The sequence below is a fragment of the Ricinus communis genome, chromosome 1 (assembly GCF_019578655.1).
Source record: "Ricinus communis isolate WT05 ecotype wild-type chromosome 1, ASM1957865v1, whole genome shotgun sequence".
Lineage (NCBI taxonomy): Eukaryota > Viridiplantae > Streptophyta > Magnoliopsida > Malpighiales > Euphorbiaceae > Ricinus > Ricinus communis.
Genome location: NC_063256.1, coordinates 36,538,202 through 36,559,047, shown reverse-complemented (window position 1 = coordinate 36,559,047; position 20,846 = coordinate 36,538,202). Strand labels below are relative to the sequence as shown.

The window sequence follows — 20,846 nt, the reverse complement described above, 5'->3', positions numbered from 1 at the left end:
TTATTTTTATAACTATTTATAATTATATTGCATAGATTTAGTGTAGCAATAAATATATATATTTTTAATTTAGAAAAAATTTTAACTTCGGATATTTTTCTCCTTATTTATATATAACTAACAAAAATGAAAGTTCTTATTTCTCGTTATTTAGAATTTTACCTGTCATCCACGATCGTTAATTTCCCATGAGTGATTTATATTTGAATATGAATTATATAATTATTAAATTTATCATCCATTATCTAATAAAGATTTAATTAGATTTTTGTTGAAAAAATTGTATTGGTACGATGATTAAGATATATTTATTAAAATTAATAATATTGCTAAACTAGACAAAAAGATTTCATCTACCAATGCCTTTGCACCTTCTTCTGAGAGCATAAAGTATTATACATCCATATGCACATTTAGATACATCAGCTTTTCCACATAGGAATCTGCAGAGATTTTGGGAAAAAAAGAAATAATAATAATTTTATTGTTCAACCGAATCGCTAGCAGTATCTGAATTCAGACACTAAGCCTTGGCTTCCATTCCATCTATACTTTTTTGGGCATCAAACTTGCATATCTTTCATCTGTCATCATAATTCGATTTCTAATGCACTATACACCTTCAAAATTTTATGTGCTTCGACTGCTTGTATCCTGCCATGCCAATACTATCTTCACACTTTCACCTTCTTCATTTTTCTCACATCCTCCATTACTCTCTGTTTCTCTTGTAACCAACTCTTTATTGCATTGCCATCGGCAGGCTGGAGACTGCATGCCGGCTTTGGCGAAGGGAAGGCAGCTGATCTTTCAAGGAATTGCTTCTGTTTTGGGTCAGCAAAACAAAGCAGAGAATCAGCACACACCTCAAGTGCTGATGATGGCAGCACAGGCTTGAAGACCTGCAGCTTCGAGTACTCTGTTATGAGGTGGAACATGTAATCATAGACTCCCTCCATACTTAAAGTTTCCATAAAGTCCTGTCCTGCTTTTCCAATTGACTCTGCCTGTTCGTGACATTTTAGGACATTCAGAATTTGGAATCTGTAGGAGAAGAATGGATGCTGCTGCTAATATTGTGCAGCTAGTCCACTGTCATAAACAAATAACAAATCTAATAGTATCATGAGAGTTTGCGCAATGTATCAAATAGCAATCTGTTGCTTTGTCAATTGAGGATCTAGTTGTATCCATAAAGAAAGGTTCACATCAAACGCAGAACAGAAGCCAACACACAGCAACTAATTACCATTATCACCATAACTGCTGTAGATTACTCCAGATAAACTCAGAAAGCTGATTTGGGTAAGAGGCAGATCTTAAAATGCAACAATATAATCAGCCCTAAATATGGCATTGTACCATAAATCAAGTTTTCTATAGACAAGGAGTAAAAAAACAAGTAGTAAGTTGAACATACCTCGGATGGATTTGCATTACCCCAGTCAACAGCAAACTTTATAGACCGGCATAACTCATCAGAAGCGACAGGCCAATAGTTTGATGCAGGGACAAGGCCACGACTAAAAAAGTCTTCATATTGTGGGGAAATTATTAGCGCAAGGGAACCACAAGATATGATATATTTCAAGCTCACAGACCAGGCAAAGCCTTCAGCATAGATTTTATACCTACAAGATGTGGGTGAAAAGCAGAAAAAAGGAATAAGATTAGACGCAAAACTAATGCACTAAAAAAAAAAAGAAGAAAAGAATTTTCAACATATTATACAAAACTTATAGGCACTGAGTCTCAACATGCATCATCGTTGAGTCCCATCAAGGACATCCAAGTTCTTAAAAACTAATCGTTGAGTCCCATCAAGGACATCCAAGTTCTTAAAAACTAACAAGGAACTTCTCCAAAGAGTGCAAAATCCTTATTTTTATCACTGAAAGAAATACATCTTTATCAATAGGAATGAGAGGGTGGATTGTGCTTGCAACACAGAGTTGGTGACCAGAAATGATGCATATAAACCAAATACATACACAAAAACAAAAATCTTACTTCGTAGGCAAGAGTACCCAACATAAAATAGAACACTAGATGTCTCCTTCACAGGAGATGCATACATATTAAGTAATATGATCATGGACAACCCCATGACATTGTACATCGCATTACACAGAGAATCATACTCGCCTGTAGTTACACTGATTTGATAGTTTGGAGCGCTCAAAACCAGCTCTTGCTTCTTCTCCCCAATCCTGGGACAGAAAAAACAGACAACATCAAATACATAGTTTATGGAATTAAGCTTCTCATATCAATTACTTACAGAAAGAGTAGGATGACTTTTTGACGATTTAAATCAAACTAAACCTGTCGCATAATATGTGCACCCCATTTTCTGGAGTGATTGCATTGCATTAACTCTGTACGAATGGGAGACAGAACGTCTGGATTTCCCTTCCAATATGCACGAGGCCATTTCTTTGACCAACTTTTAGATTGAGAGCCTCTTTTAATATCTCGAAACTCCTCATTCCAAGATCTTATATTTATCTCTGGCCTGTAAGAGATTCGATTAAGGTGAAAATGCTGTCATCTTCATTGATTTTCTTTTTTCTTTAAAAAGACGTGAAAGTGAATTATTCTTACCAGCCCCAGAAGGACCAATCAGGAAAGGGAATGTCAAAATGATTTTGAGTGGTGCAATACCGAAAGATAGGCAAAGGGAAGGAGATATGTTCAGTCTTGTTAATAACAGGCCTATCCATACAATCAAACATAATATCAACATCAGGTACCATTCCAGGATACCTATTTAGCAGCTGCAACAGTCCCCATACTGTAAACATCATCCTGCTCTGCACGCATGCATAATAAAGATCCAAATACAATCGTCCCTCAAATATCACAACCCGAAAAGCCGCAAATTTCTTGGCCTCCGCTATATGCTTCTTTGTTATTCCCGTCCGTGCCCATGGCTGTAGATCGTGATGAATAAACCTGAAAAACTCTGGGCATTTTGCGTTCGCTTGAGAGGAGGACTGGGAACGACGTCGGGTGGTGGTGGTGTTGGTATATGGGCAAGTGAGATAAGAACACTGTATAATTTTGTAAGCTCGAGCTTGGCGGGTTTCTTCATCGAAAGTTCTAGGTGGGAAAATGTGCCATGGGGTTGGGTCTAAGTTGTGACCTGCGACTGTTTTAGTTCGAGAAGCGAAGTTATCTACCTGTTTGATAAAATTCCTCAAGGATTAAATTTGTTATCAATTATCAAGAAATGCAAGTAAATGACAATGTACATGTATCTACCTGGTAGAAGAAAAGAAGGGTGAGAGAAACTAAGCCGAGGAGACAAGGGAAGAGATAGGATGGCACGCGAGCAGCTGCTTTCGGTGGTGGTGCAGTCATTGAAGGAGAATTTTGTGGAGGTGAAGGTGAAGGTGCTGTTGTTGTTGGATTGGTTTAGCTTTCGGCGGCATTATTGGGTTTCCATTTGCCTGCTTTTTGGCTATCCCTATTTGTTGGTGCTGGTGCTGGTGTTCCCCTTCTTTTTCTGTTGTTCAATGATTACCCTTTGTTGCGAATGCTTTGACTTCTCTTTCAAATTAACTTCCTCCCACTCCCACCAATGATATCAACCAAGCAAACTTTATAAGCTTCTTTTTTTTTTTTTTTTTTTTAATAATTCCCTTTTTATAAAAGTATTACCTAGAATTGCAGTAGACTTTTCCATTTTCTTGGTGAATTATGCAAAGATCCTCGACAATATCTCTGAAGACTATATATATACTCAAACATTTACTATTTCTCATGCCTATTATTGCCCATCAAAATTAAAGAAATTATGTTAGCAATAATAACAGGCAATGCATAGAAGTCCAATCTTTGGTAACATGATTGAAAATTCCTTTTTTTTTTTTCTCAAACCTTATAATTTTCCTAACAAATACTCTCTGTACAATCCTGCATCAAACCTTAGCTTGCTACAAAAACAGGTACGCTAAAGTGTAAAGAGGGGTAAAAAAAAAAAAAAAAAAAGTTCTGAAGACAATCTACAAAATAATGCTCAAACTGTAAATATCTTCCTCACTTTCTTCATACTCCTACGACATATTGGACAAGTACCAGGCTCTTCTGCAATCCTGCAGCAGTAAAACAGAATCGGATTGATGTCTCATCATGCTTTAAAGCTAGTTAAGGAGGAAGAAATATACAGGATTATGTCTACTTCTCAATTCCTTACACCAAGAGACTGTAAAATACCTTGTTCCACAGGTAAAACAGGCTGCACAATGCCCACATGGAAGAAAGAAGCAATCCCTTGGGGCATCAAAGCAAATGACACAAAGACGATTGAGATTTTCCCCTTCTGATAATTGTTTTCCCGCTCCTGAATTCATTGCAAGCAGTTCATCCAAATCCTCATGCTCTTCCTGTGAGGTAGAACCATAAGATGAACCCCAGCTTGAGACATCATCATCTTTCGGTAACAGCAATGGGGCTCGTTCGGATCTCAAATTATCACCCTCTTGGATTCCATCTCCACTGGAAGCTTGGAACATTTTACAGTATCTCAAGGTAAACAAGATTAAAAGAGTCATGAAGCCTACATGCAAAAAAAAGAAAACAGTAGCAGATCGATATAAAGATGAGCAGCATTTTGTTTCTTTTAAATAAGTGTAATAACAATATATATATATATATATATATATATATGAATGAAAAATAAAATAACCTGAACCAATGAAGTATGTCATCCATCTTGGTCCATAAGACACTTTGACATACCAGTCATCGCCCTGAAACAGCAGCAACTTATTGGCCTTCACCAATGTAAACTAACAACTTCATAATCCATATAGAGTAATGCAACAGGGGTTTTCCCATGCTTGTTGGACATATACAAGGATTAAAAGTAATTAGTTTCTAAACAATTTATATATTCTTAGCCGTTTTACCTCTTGAGGAACCGGAGATGTTAAGACAGCAACATTTGTTCCTAAAAGAAACAGCTTTAGACTGCAAAGACGGTGACCAAGGGAGCACATATAGAATGCGTTTGTTGTGTTGTAGATGAAAGCATTCATTCTGAACTTCAATTCCACCTGTACAATCCACAACAGTTGTACATGAATCATCTCATGTTCTGTAGGTGTTAGCTTGCCTGTTTAAAATATAATGTCATACAATCTTTCTAGCTTCAAAATAACCCAATTCATCATCAAAGATCTAATAATTAAAATGTTCCTATAGCAGCAGAAAATAGAGTCAGAAGTTAAGAAGTAATACCTCCACATCCTCAGAGTTCAAATTCCCCACTGCTATATAATAATTAGAGGACTCTGAAATTTCCTGTTCGATTTTGCCACTTCCTAATAATTAAAAAAGATATTTAAACCATTACCACTAAAGAACAAAGAAGGAAACAAACAATCCCTTTTATATATAGTATTTACCAAAGATAATATTCCAAGACAGAGTTGAATTGGGATATGAGGGCTCATCTATCCACTCAACAAGGCTGTCTCTACCTGCAGGATTAACCAAAAATGTTTTGTAGTGTTAAGAGTAGAAGAGTATTATCTAAAAAAGAATAGAATGGAATAGGAAGATATAATGCTCCATGGCTAGAGAGGGTAGCAGGAGAAGAAAGAATCACCTTGAGCAATTACAAGAGACAAAGGTGACGAACTTGGGGATTTTATTGTGTAAAAGATAGCCACTTTCGACCCTTTATTTAGGAAGTATGCCCACTCCTGCAGGTGGGGTAAAATCTAATTGAAACATCAAATTATAACACAGGATCTACAACTCTACCACAAGTTAGATATATCTTTGAGTTAGCAAGTGCCAAGTAGAAATACAAGAATTGATTCTACTTAAATTGCACTGGAAAAGAAATTATAAAAACAAAGATATCGAGTGGGAAAGTATTGCCTTGTGAAAATCGATGGGGACAAGTGCCTTGTGTGTTTCAGTCCAGGTAGTTTCAACATCCATAGGTGGAGGCTTGTGAAATCCATAAAGCATAGGCCCATGTTTTGGCTCATCTACCTCCTCCACCTGTTTGATTAACCTAATGAGATTTTGCAGCACGAGCAATTAACCCAAGAAACAAAATGAAAGAGAAAAGAAGAAAGTGGACCTTGATAGATTGCACAAATAAAGGGTTGGTTTTGATAAGATAGGAGCAATTTGGACCCAATTCCAAGTTGACAGAGCCGTAGAATCCAAGAATTAGAGTCATGGAGGCTGCAAAAATGAGGAAGACCATAATCTACTGTATGAATATGTAAGAAAAGATAACTTAAAATAAAAAACACAGAGAAGAGTAGTGTGTGTAATACCAAAGAACCAAAAAGTGACAAGAACAACAAGGCATGACCAGACATCATCTGTCATCTCAGTGGGCGCCATATTGGATATGGATATGTTAACTCTGTAAGGTAGAGCGGAAGAGTAAGAATAAGAAGGATGGTTGCGTTGGTGGTGAGAATTATTCCCATTTTCAATTTGCTCATTCCTCACTTCTTCTTCTTGTACTTGAGAAGCAGAAGGTTCAGCAACAGGGACTGAAGAGGAAGAAGAAGGATGGTCAGCTTCTTCCATTAACTGTCTAAAGAAGGTGAAGGAATTGCAGAATTGAACAGCAGCATTTTGAGAAAGAAGAAACAGTGAGATAGCAATTAACTGTCTCTCACCAAGCGGTCTTTCTGTTTCTCCTCCGGAATGGTAGTTCATTCACTGCCTTCATGACAGTTAGTTTGTTAACTTGTCAGCTTCTACACCAATCAATTAGTGACATGTAATATTTAGTCTTTATTTTTTTTGGGGGAAAAACAAAGAGAATATTTATGAAGTTTTAAACAAAGAAACTGATTGTGTTATTATACTTTAACCAAATGAGGAAGCCCAAAGAATGGCCCAGTTAGTCACTCTGAGCAATTGCAGGCTTCAGTCAGGCACCTCCATTCCACGTTTATCAGACCAATGAGGTTGAGCTAAAATATCACAATTATCAACGTGTCACATTCTCATTGGATACTAATCCCGCTATATAGTCTCATCACTCTCACTCGATACCCAAAGCCCAACAGAAGTGACTGCGAAAATGGCGAGCTCCAGGTTGCTTACTCTTTCTTTGCTTGTCCTCTTTGGAACCCTAACTCTGATCCAGGTATTTCAGTTGAATTCTTCTTCTTACTATTTGATCCATTCGCAGATCTAACTTCTTAGTTACATATTGAATACTGAGCCTGATCTATCAGCTTCAGTCTTTTATTTTTGAGATTGAATAATTGATTTCAGCTTGTTTATACTTCTGCAATCTCTTTTTCTTGTTTTTTCACTCATAGGCCAAGAACCCAAAGGAAGATTTAAAAGAGATAACCCATAAAGTTTACTTTGATGTTGAGATTGCTGGAAAACCTGCTGGTATGTGCGTTTCTTAATTCTTATGTTATTTGCCCCATCAGCTTTTTTCAATTTTACTCTCATTATGTTCTGATTTTATTATCGGTGAGAAATTACCTTTGCTGTTTTTTGTTAAAAACATTTGCTTTCTTGGACGTGGATGTTCCTTTTCCACTCCCCACTGGTTATGCTTTTAAGAAATAAGTTGATCTCTCTGTTATTTCAGAGTAATCCAGTTATCACATAGGGTTTTTCAAATCTGCTTCAATTTTTTCCTCTTAATCTAAATTCTGTGTTCATTTATAGAGACTTGAGGCCATCTCAGATTTTTTCATTTTACTGATTTGTTGTCGAAGCTATTGTTATTCAGGTCGTGTTGTCATGGGTCTTTTTGGGAAGGCTGTTCCTAAAACAGCAGGTATGAATAATATATGTGGTGGATAAGACATGTTGTTTTGCTACTTGATTTATTATGTTTGTAATGAGAATAATATGTCATTTCTTTTTCTGTTTGCAGAGAATTTCCGTGCACTCTGCACCGGTAAGCTGCGAGACCCAGTACCTTTTACTTACGATTACACATGAGTATTTAGTTCACGTCTATATCAGATTGCCTTTGTGCTCTAAGTAATTGCATTTTCAGGAATATGTGATTAGAAAATGCATCCAGTAAGCTGTAATGTTCTTATAATGAAATTGAGAGAGCAACTAGAGTGAGGCTTTATGTGGTTATATTGTTTGAAGAAATCAAAGGCAATATGCATAAAATGTGTTCAACTTCTCATAGAATGACTCCTTTATACTCTCTCCAGGTCCCATTGCCAATAATTTTCTAAAGCTTGTTTAATATCACGACACTATTCTCTATTTCAGGGGAAAAAGGAGTTGGAAAGAGTGGAAAACCACTTCATTATAAGGGGAGCGCATTCCACAGGATTATACCCAGCTTTATGATCCAAGGTGGTGACTTTACACTTGGTGACGGAAGAGGTGGAGAATCAATTTATGGAGAGAAGTTTGCTGATGAGAATTTCAAGCTGAAGCATACTGGACCAGGTAAAATTGGCATCTTCTTACTTTATGAGACCAGGGGGTCTCCTGAAAACATTAAATATTGAGATAGTGAGGTTCCAAACTGTCGGCTGAATAAAGTTCTAATTGTCTGTTGACAGGGTTTTTATCAATGGCAAATGCCGGTCCAGACACAAATGGTTCACAATTTTTCATCACAACAGTGACAACTAGCTGGTAATTACAAATTCATGTTCATGATAATTGATGCAAGATGGTGCTTCATTCAATACCCTTTTCATTTTTAAGTTGTTGCCTAACTAAATGTCCAATTATATACAGGTTGGATGGCAGGCATGTCGTATTCGGAAAGGTACTTTCTGGAATGGATGTAGTTTATAAGATTGAAGCTGAAGGCAGGCAGAGTGGCACACCGAAGAGCAAGGTTACAATTGCAGACAGTGGTGAACTCCCTCTGTAATCTGCTCTTTTTTGCTTTTCTTGTAATGTAATTGTTTAAATTTCCATTTTCCCTTCCTCTGCGAACACATATTAACCTGAGGTGATGTACTGAGGTCTTTTCACTAAAATGGCTCTTTAGCTAATGCTATTGTGCGCACATCACATTTAGCAAAACAGATCCTACTTGTTAGAAACTTCAGCTTTTCTTATATTTTTCCTTAAGTGAAGCCCCAAACTGCATCCATGGACCACTACTGTATTATTGATTTCTAATAAACAATATTAAGTAGGGCATATATGAACATGTAAAATTGCACTTGCATATAGATGATTAAGCGCAACTATACAAGATTACAGGTGCAAATTCTATTTTAACTAATTTTATTTATTTCTTCCATTTACAAATTTATTATTTTAATATCGATATTATGTTGTATAGCTTTTTATTTTTTCTCTAGTTGACTAGGGAATGCATACACTTCCAAATAAATATGATTACATTTCAAATTGAGGGACTAATGAAAACAGCAAAGGAGTGCACTTACATTTCAAATTGAGAGGATTGAACTGATGCAAACACATTGAGATGGCATAAGAAGGAAACTCTGAGCAGTTCTGAACACAGAAAAGGAGGGGAAAAAAAGAAAAAGAAAAAGAAAAAAACCTTGACAGTGACTTAAGATTTACTTATTTGCTGCCTTTATATAGGCCAAATGGGTGGAGTTGGCAACTTTTGTTAGGGTCTTGAGATCATAAGCAATCCAGCACCTAAGCGACTCCATGTTGTAAAAATAGCCTAAACACTTGCAGTCATAGGTGCATTTGTTCCTGCATGTGTCGTGCTTCATGGGTCCATTTCCTTTGTTGTATTTGCTCATGAAATGATCAACTCCTTCATGTTTATAGTAGATAAAATCTTTCACTCCACATGAAGATACCTTGGGTAGCTTGCAATCCTTACTCCAGCCCAACAATCCTTTTGGTGATGGACAAGCTACACACTGGTTGTCTTCGCAAAGACCGAAGTTCCCACACCTTTCAGGCAATTGACACTCAGTTTCCCATGAATCTCTGTCAAAGAGAGTGTAGGTGTTTTCCCAGGCACTATAATCTGCATTATCTTCATAAGTGTAGATTCTAAGGTTACCATCTATTTCCAACCGAAGATAAGATAATGTGGTATTATACTTTGGCCTTTTAAGAGTAAGACTGCCAGCGGAGGCAGACTTTACGCCTTGAAATGTCAGTGTGAAGTCTGACTCAAATTTTACACTCTCCAAAGGACCATCCGTTACACTAAATAATTCAGAAAATGAGAAGTAGAGAAATGGGTTTGGGGAATATGGACTTTTATAGTACATAGCAAGAGTGTGCTCCTCCAGCACCAAACTATATGGACCATTCACGTTTTGCTTTTCACTAGCCCGGCTCACCAGCTTGGTTGCAGCCCCAAGCTTTAGAGACTGACCTACTAAAAGGGTATCAGTTGGATGATCAAAACTTTGCCAAATAAACTTGCCCTTTGAGTCATGAAGAACCATGTTACCATTTGAGAGTAACTTGAAACCAACTACACCTTTATTGGCAGTGTTAGTCTGCCAAGCAATCCGGCCGTCCGCATCGGCCAAGACAAGATTCCCATCAGTACCAAATGTAAGGGTGGCATTTTCGCGGACTGGGTTGCCACGATTGGCTTCCCAAACCCAACGCATCAGCGATTCAGACCTCACGGTGCCCATACGAAGAGCAAGAGTGAAGGCATTAGGAGTGGTGTTGTAAAAGCAGAGTTGGAAGGGCTGAGCAAAAGGGTCCAGGACACGGTAATTCGCATCATACTCTACAATGTACTCACCGAATTCTCCTTCGTTGACGTATTTGAAAGTTGCAGAGGGAGGAACAGAAGCATGAGCAATGAAGGAGAAGATTGAAAAGATTAAGGAGAGAGAGAGCAATGGAAGGGAAGACATTTTTGGTTGATTTTGCCGAGTGTTGAGTTACTTGAGTTTAGGCAACGTTCCCTTTTATAGCAGACGCAGATGTGTATTGGGGTTTTATAACCAAGTCATCAGATTCACTTTAATTGCATCATTCTGCATGAGTCATCGAAACGTGGGTTGCTTAAAAAATGTGTAAATAAAATTAAAAGAATGAGCATTTTATTATAAACAAAGACCAAGAATACAGGTGATAATAATAAAGAAAGAAACTAAGGATGGAAGAACGGACACACGCTTAATGCAAATTCTCATGTTACAGGCAGATTTATAATTTAAATTATCAAATTTTAGATGCCGATTTAAGCTTCTAATTTACATCATTAAGAATTTTAACTCGTGTGACCAACAGGTTTGTGGAAATCCTAAACTGATACATCAATTAATTAGACAGAAAAAGAAAAAAAAGGAAGAGATCAAATGACAAGTTTTGCAAATCTGCAATGTTAATCAATTGGGTATAATCCTCCAAGACTCTGTAATTTGGCAGAAAACAGAGTAATATGTTTTCTTGCCTTTTGGTTGGCTCCAAGAGTTAATCAATGAAGGGACCCAGTTTTTTCTTTTGATGCAATTAAATTATATCTTAGGCAAATGAAATATTTTCTTTAATAAAAAAAGGAATACATAAAGTATATTCCTCCACGCACAGCAGAAAACCTGGAAGGATTGTAATAATTACGTATAAAGCATCTTTAAGTGGTATAAGGAAAAAAGAAAACAGGTTTATAATTAAAGAGTGCTTAAAGTATATAAAAGATGAAGTTAATTAAGCCAATTTATTAGGCAATTATAGAAAAAGAAGTCCACCACAAGATGAGAACTATCGATAATGTTTATTATATTTAAAGAACATCTTCAATCTAACTCACATTATAGCTCATATTTGATTACGTCTCAGTTGGCTTGCATTCAGAAAGAAAGAAGTAAATTACATCAAATATTGCCGATTTAATAGAAAAGGCAGATATAGATTTTGAATTCAAATGGTTGGTCTGTGTTAGTAACATGTAATTAACATAACCACCAAATTTATATTATAATTAAGGTGTATTAGTGTAACTTAAACTGTAATTTCTTCAAATGGATAAGATGGTACAAATTGAGAGAATTAAGTAATAAGAATAAGTCTTTTAAAAACGAGTATGGGACTCTATTCCATGAGCAGCTGGCTGCATACATAGAACCCATTATTGGTGCCACAGAATTGTGGGTGGCTTCTACTTATGTCCAATACTACAATAATATAGTCTCTTTTGACGACTTTGAACTTTGAACAATAATATAAATGGGTTCTGACCCAAGAGAAATAAAAAAAAAAAAAAAAATTAGTGCATGCAGACATGGTATTTGTTATTCATAATTTCTATTTTTGTGCAGATGGCTTTGTGGGGAAGGCAACTCATATGGAGAAATTAAAGTGTGTGCCCCTGAAGATATATGAGGTGTTTTTAGAAAATAATAATTACTGCTATTTTTCTAGTTAAACAAGCTTAATATTAATTTAACAATAATAATATTAAGAGGATATTCGTCATAAAATTGGTTATTCTTCATGCATCGGAGTGGAAGAGGTATTGAATTTAAGGATATTTTAGAGTTTTAATGATATATTTTTATATATAAAATTATAAAAATGTATGATTTTATCTCACTTAAGTTTAATTGTCTATTTTCAAAAATATTAGTAAAAAGAAGAAAATATGGAGCTAAAACGGAACATGTTCGTGTCAAGACCTAAGATTAAGATGTATGAACTGCTAATTACAAGATCCAAATGATATTTTAGTCATTTTGTATAATTATTAGGATTTGTATTAAGAGTTATTTATGAGATAGTATTTAGTGAAGATTAAGATACTTAAAGTATTATCTATTAGATAGAATTATATTAGGTACACATCTCTAGTGAGATTTATTTAGAGAATGACACTTCTATATATATATATATATATATATATATATCTATAAAAACCTAATTAAGGGAGGGAGAGTTTTCTCCTATCTGCTCTCTATACTTGTCCGTCATTATTATCTTCATAATTCTCTACAGTTCTTCATAAACATTTAGTTTTAGTTTTTATGGTTCTTTTAAGATCTAAAAAGTTTTTCAAGAAGTGGAGAGTGATGACCAATCTTCTTCCTACTTGAAGAAATTCTTGATATAGAGGAAGTTTTTAATTTCTTATTCTTTTTGTCTTTCTATTTAATACCATGATCATTGGATTAAATATGTTAAACTAGTATTTATAAGTGTTTAGTTTATCATTTTTATTTTTATATGAATCTTGTTATTTATTTATTTAATGAATGATTTCTTAATCTTTATATCTTTATTAATTTCAATTATTATTGTTAGTTAACCATCATATTATTTAGCAATAGTAATTATTATGAAAATTTTTAGATTAAAAGTATTAAAAATATTATTTTTATTTTAATTTATGTTGGTATAAGAAATTTAGGTTGCATTATTAGCTTGAGTGATTTAGGGAAAAAGACACATCACATCTCATTCATTAGATCTAGGCTTAAAGTAAAATAAGGAGATTACTAAATAAATGGCTAGACTAAATACTCTTTTTAGCATATAGTTTTAGATTATAAGCATTTACATTTGCATTGCATATTTATTTATTGTTTAATTACTTTATTTTATAAATATTATTCTCTCAAAATACTTATTTAGAGTGTTTAGATTTACTTTTATTGTTTTGTGTTGATAATTAGTCTTTATAATAAGTAGTCTCTCATAGTTCTTTGAGAGATCGATCTCGTGGTGAACTTACTTTTACTATAAGAACGGTTCGTGCACTTGTGAGTCCTAAAAAAGACACGTCATATAATTTTAGAAATCAAATCAATTTGATTTCTTTAGACTTTTTAGTAGAAAATCTAATGAATTGGACAATTCTCTTGAGAGCGATTTCTGCATGTACTTATTTGTTGTCTTGAGTAATGTAATGAAGAACTAAAGACAAGAGTAAACAATTTGATTACTTTTATTGTTTTGTGTTGATAATTAGTCTTTATAATAAGTGGTCTCTCATAGTTCTTTGAGAGATCGATCTCGTGGTGAACTTACTTTTACTATAAGAACGGTTCGTGCACTTGTGAGTCCTAAAAAAGACACGTCATATAATTTTAGAAATCAAATCAATTTGATTTCTTTAGACTTTTTAGTAGAAAATCTAATGAAGTGGACAACTCTCTTGAGAGCGATTTCTGCATGTACTTATTTGTTGTCTTGAGTAATGTAATGAAGAACTAAAGACAAGAGATCATATTTCTCCAATAGTAAATCCATCAAAAACCATTGAAAACGAAGTCTAATTTATTGCTTAAGAATAACATACTTGGTGAAACCAGAAAGAAGCAGAGAGTAATTACTAAATTACCCCTCTTTCTGTAATACATACACTCTCTTTATTATTGCTGATATATGAAGAGTTTAATAAGAAAAAAAAAACCCAAACTCTAGTTATCTAATTTCTTATTTTGGTAATTTTATATAGGCCAAATGAGTGGAGTTGGCAACTTTTGTGAGTGTCATGAGATCATAGGCAACCCAACACCTGGATGACTGCGTGTGGTAGAAATATCCCAAACACTTGCAATCCTTGGTACATTTGTCGCTACAAGCACCCTGCTTCATGGGTCCTTCTCCGACAGTGTACTTGGAACTGAAATGGTCAGCACCTTCGAGTTTATAGTAGACAAAATCTTTCACCCCGCATGAAGATACTTTTGCTGGTTGGCAATTGTTACTCCAACCCAACAATCCTTTTGGCGATGGACAAGCTACACATTGATCGCTCTCGCAGAGACCAAAGTTTCCACACCTTTCAGGCAATTGGCATTCGGTTTCCCATGAGTCTCTTGAGAAAAGAGTGTAGGTCACTTCCCAAGCACTAATATCTGCATTATCTTCGTAGGTGTGGATTCTGAAGTTCCCATCTATCTCCAATCGAAGGTAGGATAATGTGGTGTTATATTTCGGCCTTCTCAAAGTAAGACTGCCCCCTTCAAATGCTAGCGTTAAGCCTGACTCAAATGTTATATGGTCCAAACGACCATTCGCTACAGAAAACAAATCGGAAAATGAAAAGTAAAGCAATGGTTTTGGGGTATTCGGGCTCTTATAATACATAGCAAGAGTGTTCTCCTCCATCACCAAACTATATGGACCATTCACGTTTTGCTTTGCACTAGCTCGGCTCACAAGCTTGGTTGCAGCCCCAAGCTTAAGAGACTGACCTACTAGAAGGGTATCAGTTGGATAATCAAAACTTTGCCAAATGAACTTGCCCTTTGAATCATGAAGGACCATGTTGCCATTTGAGAGTAACTTGAAACCAACTACACCTTTATTGGCGGTGTTGGTTTGCCAAGCAATCCGGCCATCGGCATCGGCCAAGACAAGATTTCCATCAGTTCCAAAAGTGAGGGTGGCATTTTCGCGAACTGGGTTGCCACGGTTGGCTTCCCAAACCCAGCGCATGCGTGATGTAGACCTCACAGTACCCATACGGAGAGCAAGAGTAAAGGCATTAGGAGTAGTATTGTAAAAGCAAAGTTGGAATGGCTGTGCAAAGGGGTCCAGGACACGGTAATTCGCATCATACTCTACAATGTACTCGCCAAATTCTCCTTCATTGATGTATTTGAAAGTTGCAGAGGGAGGAACAGAAGCTTGAGCAATGAAGGAGAAGATGGAAAAGATCAAGCAAAGAGAGAGGAAGGAGTGATGGATAGGAGGGGAAAACATAAACATATTTGGTGGTTGCAGGCTGCTCAATGAATTGGTTTTTGGTTTTGGCGAATAACTAAACGAAGACAGGGCTCCTTTTATAGCAAATAATGAAGGGGCATTTTAGAAAAATTATAGTATTTCTGAGAAATTGTCAGGCATACTCGTGTTCGTAATTACAGTGTGATATATGATTTTATTATTAATTATTACATTTTTATTAGTTAGTATTATATATCAACAAATGAAAATATTATAATTAATAAATAAAATTATATGTCACATTGTAATTCGTAATATACTGAATCTATTTAAAATAATTTCAATTTTGAATTGCATGATGCTAAATAAACGTAAGTTCCATATGTAAATAATTTTGAATTGCATTAATGCTGTTACTAAAAAAACATATAAATAAAATGGTAATAATGTATTATAATTTAATTAAGGTTTGAAGTTTGAGCAACTGCATTCAAAACTTTTGATGTAATGATTGAGTATATTAGCTGTTGAGCATATATTTGAATATATTGGTTGATAGTTTTAGTTGAAAAGAAGGAGGCTCATTTTGATCCAATGACTTTTAATGTACTGATGCACTTAGCCAACTTGCCAAAAAAAGGATAAGTAGTGGATAAGATCATTATTTATTAGTTGCCAATTGCATCTGTCACTAATATCATTTAAAAGATAAAATGAACCCAAATAATAATAATAATAAAACATTAGGAATTATTTATTAGTTGCCATAGAATTAAATAAACAGAATGAAAAGCTCAACTAGAAACTAGAAAGATTGTCGACAGATTTGGTCAAACAGTGAGGACGTTCCACATTGACGACTTTGAAAATTTGGAAAAAAATGGATAGCTTTTACCAAAAAAGAAAGAAATATAAAAATAGAAAAAGAAAGCTTATAGATATGGCAGTGACTCCCATGAAATGATTAAAAATAAAAAGAAAAAAAAGATGGTAAAAGCAATTTTTTTATTATGATTTTGATGTCTAATTTAAGTAATTTCAAATTTAGAAATAATATACAATTAAGAACCAATTTGGTTGTGATGGAATGTTTGATTATATTAGAAATAAGTCCCATTGTTTAAACAGTTTTATTAGTGTCTTCAAGTATTTCCTGATTTCTGATTTAATTTGAAGAATTTTAAAATAAAGATAAATAAGAAACCCAGCAAAGTAGAAGGCATGAAAACAATGTACGGTGTTGTTGGGTGGTTATGCAAAGAGTGATGGTGAAAGAATGAATGAGTCCCAGTTGTAGATGAAGCACAGTGCTCTGGCTGCAAGTGCAGACTGATAACAAGCCAAAAGCCACTCTTTCTCTCTATTCTTTTCTCTTTGGTTAATCTCTAGCGACACTCTTCTGTGCAAACTCTTCTCTTTTTTTTTTCTTCTTTTCTTTTTAACATCAAGTCAAAATACAATAATTGCCCAAAAAAAGGAAACCCAGGAGCATTAGAAATAATAATAAAACAGTTGATTTGAAATTGAGTTTTGTTATTCTCAAATGTTTCGGCAATGAAAATTTAAAGCAAGATCAAATTTTGAGGCTTATTCCTAAATCACTTCCATTCAACAAAACAGCAGAAATCTACTGCAGTCCTAAATTCTCCCAGGCTGCCCATTACGGGGAGGCAATTTCAATGTCCCTTGAGAACGTCCGTATAGAATCAGATACTCTGCAGTTATCAGCAGTATCTCCTAAAAGGGTTGTTACCACCTTTCCTTTTTCCACAAGTTCCTTCATTTTCTTTTACATTTTCTATAAATAAGAAAATGAGGGCTTCCATGTCCAAAATACCTCGGAAAAACATGAGATTAGAATTGAGACAGGTTCTTCACGTCTTTCTATTTAATCCTATCATTTTATAAACTAAATTCACTTCACAAATTATGCTGATACTGAAAACATAAAAGGGGATGATATCATTTGCCTATGTTGCCCGTTAAATGATATCATCCTTCCTGCAAATTTTTACCCTCAAGTACTTCATATTTGATTTCATGAGGATTTACTATTACAAAAGATAAAATAACTAGATATTTTTTTGAAGGATAAGATCTCAGCTCTCAGCTGCCCTAAATATCTACCCATTGCCAAGGTGTTCTTTAAGTTGATAGAACAGACCCTCCAAAAATCAGGACCAATCTTCAAGTTGAGAAATATTCTTGCCATGCTAAAGAGGGAAATAGCTCGGACCACCAACTAAGGCCCCCAAATGACCCCTCGTTGATAAATGAGGTAGGGATGCAGAGACAGCCAGGAGGTTTACCACCCTTTACCGCCATTTCCATCACATTAACTCAATCTCCAGCACAAACACAACCATCAGAATGACTAATCTAACCATTAACCTTCTTTTCTTCTCATATAGATGTGTTATGACAATTAGTTTCCATACTCCATTCTTCCCCAGATACTACTGCCTTGAAGGACTAATTAGCTTTCACCATTATCTTTCCCTGCTTTCCCAGCTGAGCTCAACACAAACAGCAACAGATAGCAAGTAAATTCCCTATTCCTAATGATACTACAACTTCTTGCACCTAGAAATATGTTATATCGCATGTGTTTCATTATCAAACAATGAGCACCAACCGAGTCATCATGTGGCCTTTGTCAACTTGCCAAATAAAGAGAATGCACGGGTATGATCAGGAATCAAGACCAAGGGCAATATTATTAAATAATTAAACATGTCAGAGGAAAAGAATGTATAGAGTAGCATGAAATAGAGGAGTTTTTCCTATACTTCTTTTAGTACAACAACCTTCATGGCATTCTAGTATAATGATAAAGTTTAAAGGCTGTGATCAAATTAACATGTTTCTATCTGTTAAAATGAATCATATTTGATATTGACAAAACTTTGAACTAAGAATTAATTGGGTTTACAAGAATCAGTTTGTGCATTAAATTTTCTTAGGAAGAAAAAAAAGACAGTGGATTATATTTGATCAATAGAACTTTGAACTAAGAAATGATTGAGTTAACTAGAATCATTTCATCCATGATTTTTCTCAGAAAAAGAGAATACATCTTGCACTGTTATCTTCACTCTATCACAATGACCTCTAAATGACTGCTTCCAAGTTTTATAATAATAATCTAAGTTTATTAAAACATGCAAAAAAAAAAAAAAAACATGTCACCAATACAAAAAGGTCAGATAATGGCACATACTCTAGTACTTCATTTGGTAAAAAAGATAATAATCCCTTCAATTCAGACACTAACCTAAAGTGAAGACCAGATTCAACAGACTACACAAATACAAAAGTTAAAATATTTGATGGTTCTCCTAATTCCAGTTCATGTATATATAATATATACATATATAAAAGCAATGGATAAAGAAATGAGAAATACTGCATAACTTTCGAGTCATATATATAATTCATTCCCTCTGTCGATGGCATTAAAAACATACACTAACAATATAGACCTATATGTGAAACTTATGTTGAAATATTTGCAAGTAAACATCATATTCCCAAAATGAAAGCACCAGCATATAACATGATAAATGAACAAACAAAGAAATAAAGTAACAGAAAACTAAAGACAAGACCAAATATAACATAAATACCTTAATAGTTGTAAGCAGTCCCACAACCAAGAAATTGTCCTTACAAAACAAATAACAATAAACACCATATTAAGCATATTTCACCATTAGTTCTACTATCTCCACCGTCAATCACCTTCACCACACACTATAACAAAAGACTCATTAACTCGTTACAACACACTATAACAAAAGACCGATTAATTCACTGCAACAAACACCTCGATTTCTAATTTGAAACCATCACATATAGTGCTTATTACTATTATTTTAGATGACTAGTAATTAAGACAAATAAAACTTAAAATAAAAAAGTGGTCGAGATTACTTCAAATTTTGGTGCGGCGCCGTTGATGCACAATATTTGAGAAACGGAGAGATAAGTCAGAGTAAATAGAGATAACCTTAGATATATTTCCGTTGATCTCGCGAATCAAGGATATATTCTTAGTGAGATTATCCGGAACCTTCGACTGGTGATTCTCGTTCACTTGGTTAATCAGGTCTCGATTCTGATCAAGTACGGCCTGTACCTGCCTGAAACTCCTGCTCAGCGTATCCCACACCTCCACGTCACACTCTTCCTCATCTTCATTCTCATAACCATCTCTCTTCTTCGTATTCATTTTAGAGACAGAGTTGAGCGCTGTAGCACAAGAACTGGTGGTGGTGGTGGTGGTATCCTCCGTCATGATCGACTCCTCCACCAGACACGATCACTCACGCCTTCTCATTCATAATCCAAGTCTTTGGTTAGTGGTCTGATATTTTTCTTCTTTTTAATAGTCCCTCTGTTTTCTATTCTGTTTTGACGCTGAAAAATGGCGTTGGCTTTAGGAATTTTATATCTTGTGGTGATAGAGAGAGAAATGGAGTGGAGCTGCGGGTCGCAGACCAACCGACTCCCCATGGCGGTCTGAGGTGATGGGCTGTCATTCGACCAATCTCACTACCCACTCATATGCAGGTTTGGACACTTTTCATTGGCCGGTCTGTGAAACTAATGAACCTCTTGTCACCAATAAATGATTATTATTTATTAGATTAATATTCTAAAAGAATTAAAAAAAATAATTATTATTATTCGAACATATAAATTATTTTCTAAAGATTACCATATTCACAGCTAATAAAGAATCTGAAATTATCGTATGCTAGTAAATTCATAAATCCGATGAATGTTGTCAAATTCTTTAATAATTATTATTTAAATTAAATACTATTTAATCCTAAAATTTAGTCTACTATATGAGTCAATTTTTATATTTTTTATTACATTAATATTTCTTTCAATTTTGATAAAACTAAGTATTATTAACTTTGTGTTAATTTAAGAACTAAACTAATAATTTAAGATTATAATCTGATCTTTAAATTTATTAATAAGTATCAAATTCATTCAAAATTAATTTTATTATTAAATTAGAGTGAAATCTTATTTTTAGCATAAGATAATTTTAGTATTTAATTAAAATAATAAATTTAATATTTTTTTTTGCTCTATTTTCTTATTTTTAGTACAATTTAATTCATATAAATTTAAACTATTTATATTTACAATATATTATTAATTTACTATATAATTTCATTTTAGTTATCAATATAAAATAAATATTTTTAATTAATTTATATTATATTTTTATTGTATATTATAGTTAAATTATATAAAAAATA

The 20,846-nt window shown here is 34.4% G+C and overlaps 6 protein-coding genes across 8 annotated transcripts; 1 reads left to right on the top strand and 5 right to left on the bottom strand.

Annotated features, from left to right (window-relative positions):
• Positions 1 to 335: 335 nt before the first annotated feature.
• LOC8286458 (protein O-glucosyltransferase 1) lies at positions 336 to 3,686 on the bottom strand. The gene is made up of 6 exons (XM_002525603.4): positions 3,265 to 3,686; positions 2,605 to 3,182; positions 2,326 to 2,515; positions 2,146 to 2,210; positions 1,421 to 1,631; positions 336 to 1,007 (listed from the first exon to the last, which is right to left on the bottom strand). Exons 1-6 carry the CDS (start codon positions 3,361 to 3,363, stop codon positions 675 to 677), a joined length of 1,476 nt encoding a protein of 491 aa, XP_002525649.1. The 5' UTR covers positions 3,364 to 3,686; the 3' UTR covers positions 336 to 674.
• Positions 3,687 to 3,828: 142 nt separating this feature from the next.
• Positions 3,829 to 6,711, bottom strand: LOC8286457 (E3 ubiquitin-protein ligase APD2). Its single transcript, XM_015723282.3, has 10 exons — positions 6,303 to 6,711; positions 6,101 to 6,207; positions 5,893 to 6,018; positions 5,615 to 5,711; positions 5,412 to 5,486; positions 5,245 to 5,327; positions 4,914 to 5,060; positions 4,691 to 4,754; positions 4,219 to 4,561; positions 3,829 to 4,097 (listed from the first exon to the last, which is right to left on the bottom strand). Exons 1-10 carry the CDS (start codon positions 6,694 to 6,696, stop codon positions 4,022 to 4,024), a joined length of 1,512 nt encoding a protein of 503 aa, XP_015578768.1. The 5' UTR covers positions 6,697 to 6,711; the 3' UTR covers positions 3,829 to 4,021.
• A 260-nt stretch (positions 6,712 to 6,971) lies between these two features.
• Positions 6,972 to 9,035, top strand: LOC8286456 (peptidyl-prolyl cis-trans isomerase CYP19-4). 2 transcript variants are annotated; one of them, XM_002525601.4, is made up of 7 exons: positions 6,973 to 7,132; positions 7,311 to 7,389; positions 7,739 to 7,786; positions 7,886 to 7,909; positions 8,242 to 8,424; positions 8,541 to 8,616; positions 8,722 to 9,035. In XM_002525601.4, exons 1-7 carry the CDS (start codon positions 7,067 to 7,069, stop codon positions 8,858 to 8,860), a joined length of 615 nt encoding a protein of 204 aa, XP_002525647.1. In that variant the 5' UTR covers positions 6,973 to 7,066; the 3' UTR covers positions 8,861 to 9,035. The 2 variants fall into 2 exon arrangements, with proteins under 2 accessions (XP_048234559.1, XP_002525647.1); XM_048378602.1 differs by lacking the exons at positions 7,739 to 7,786; positions 7,886 to 7,909 and having other exon boundaries at positions 6,972 to 7,132.
• A 285-nt stretch (positions 9,036 to 9,320) lies between these two features.
• On the bottom strand, positions 9,321 to 10,866 carry LOC8286455 (epidermis-specific secreted glycoprotein EP1). The gene has a single exon (XM_002525600.4). The coding sequence runs from the start codon at positions 10,806 to 10,808 to the stop codon at positions 9,525 to 9,527; it is 1,284 nt and encodes a 427-aa protein (XP_002525646.1). The 5' UTR covers positions 10,809 to 10,866; the 3' UTR covers positions 9,321 to 9,524.
• Positions 10,867 to 14,151: 3,285 nt separating this feature from the next.
• Positions 14,152 to 15,667, bottom strand: LOC8286454 (epidermis-specific secreted glycoprotein EP1). The gene has a single exon (XM_002525599.4). It carries the CDS (start codon positions 15,607 to 15,609, stop codon positions 14,329 to 14,331), a length of 1,281 nt encoding a protein of 426 aa, XP_002525645.3. The 5' UTR covers positions 15,610 to 15,667; the 3' UTR covers positions 14,152 to 14,328.
• Positions 15,668 to 17,079: 1,412 nt separating this feature from the next.
• LOC8286453 (protein ELF4-LIKE 1) lies at positions 17,080 to 20,154 on the bottom strand. 2 transcript variants are annotated; one of them, XM_048377331.1, is made up of 3 exons: positions 19,577 to 20,154; positions 19,194 to 19,232; positions 17,080 to 18,078 (listed from the first exon to the last, which is right to left on the bottom strand). In XM_048377331.1, the coding sequence occupies exons 1-3, from the start codon at positions 19,862 to 19,864 to the stop codon at positions 18,040 to 18,042; spliced, it is 366 nt and encodes a 121-aa protein (XP_048233288.1). In that variant the 5' UTR covers positions 19,865 to 20,154; the 3' UTR covers positions 17,080 to 18,039. The 2 variants fall into 2 exon arrangements, with proteins under 2 accessions (XP_048233288.1, XP_002525644.1); XM_002525598.4 differs by having other exon boundaries at positions 19,501 to 20,148.
• Between the last annotated feature and the right edge of the window lie 692 nt (positions 20,155 to 20,846).

Bases quoted from the DNA above. Each gene is read 5' to 3' on its own strand.
- LOC8286458 (XM_002525603.4), bottom strand. From the start codon at position 3,363: ATGACTGCACCACCACCGAAAGCAGCTGCTCGCGTGCCATCCTATCTC. The intron at 2,211-2,325 runs GTTTAGTTTGAT...TTTCTGTCCCAG, and splicing joins GTGCACATATTATGCGACAG to GATTGGGGAGAAGAAGCAAG. The intron at 1,008-1,420 runs GTATGTTCAACT...TGTCACGAACAG, and splicing joins GTAATGCAAATCCATCCGAG to GCAGAGTCAATTGGAAAAGC.
- LOC8286457 (XM_015723282.3), bottom strand. From the start codon at position 6,696: ATGAACTACCATTCCGGAGGAGAAACAGAAAGACCGCTTGGTGAGAGA. The intron at 6,019-6,100 runs GTCCACTTTCTT...TTAATCAAACAG, and splicing joins TATTTGTGCAATCTATCAAG to GTGGAGGAGGTAGATGAGCC. The intron at 5,061-5,244 runs GTATTACTTCTT...TGGATTGTACAG, and splicing joins TGAACTCTGAGGATGTGGAG to GTGGAATTGAAGTTCAGAAT.
- LOC8286456 (XM_002525601.4), top strand. From the start codon at position 7,067: ATGGCGAGCTCCAGGTTGCTTACTCTTTCTTTGCTTGTCCTCTTTGGA. The intron at 7,390-7,738 runs GTATGTGCGTTT...ATTGTTATTCAG, and splicing joins GATTGCTGGAAAACCTGCTG to GTCGTGTTGTCATGGGTCTT. The intron at 7,787-7,885 runs GTATGAATAATA...TTCTGTTTGCAG, and splicing joins GGCTGTTCCTAAAACAGCAG to AGAATTTCCGTGCACTCTGC.
- LOC8286455 (XM_002525600.4), bottom strand. From the start codon at position 10,808: ATGTCTTCCCTTCCATTGCTCTCTCTCTCCTTAATCTTTTCAATCTTC.
- LOC8286454 (XM_002525599.4), bottom strand. From the start codon at position 15,609: ATGTTTATGTTTTCCCCTCCTATCCATCACTCCTTCCTCTCTCTTTGC.
- LOC8286453 (XM_048377331.1), bottom strand. From the start codon at position 19,864: ATGACGGAGGATACCACCACCACCACCACCAGTTCTTGTGCTACAGCG. The intron at 19,233-19,576 runs GTTATCTCTATT...TTGTTTTGTAAG, and splicing joins TCAACGGAAATATATCTAAG to GACAATTTCTTGGTTGTGGG. The intron at 18,079-19,193 runs GTATTTATGTTA...TGTTGAGCTCAG, and splicing joins GACTGCTTACAACTATTAAG to CTGGGAAAGCAGGGAAAGAT.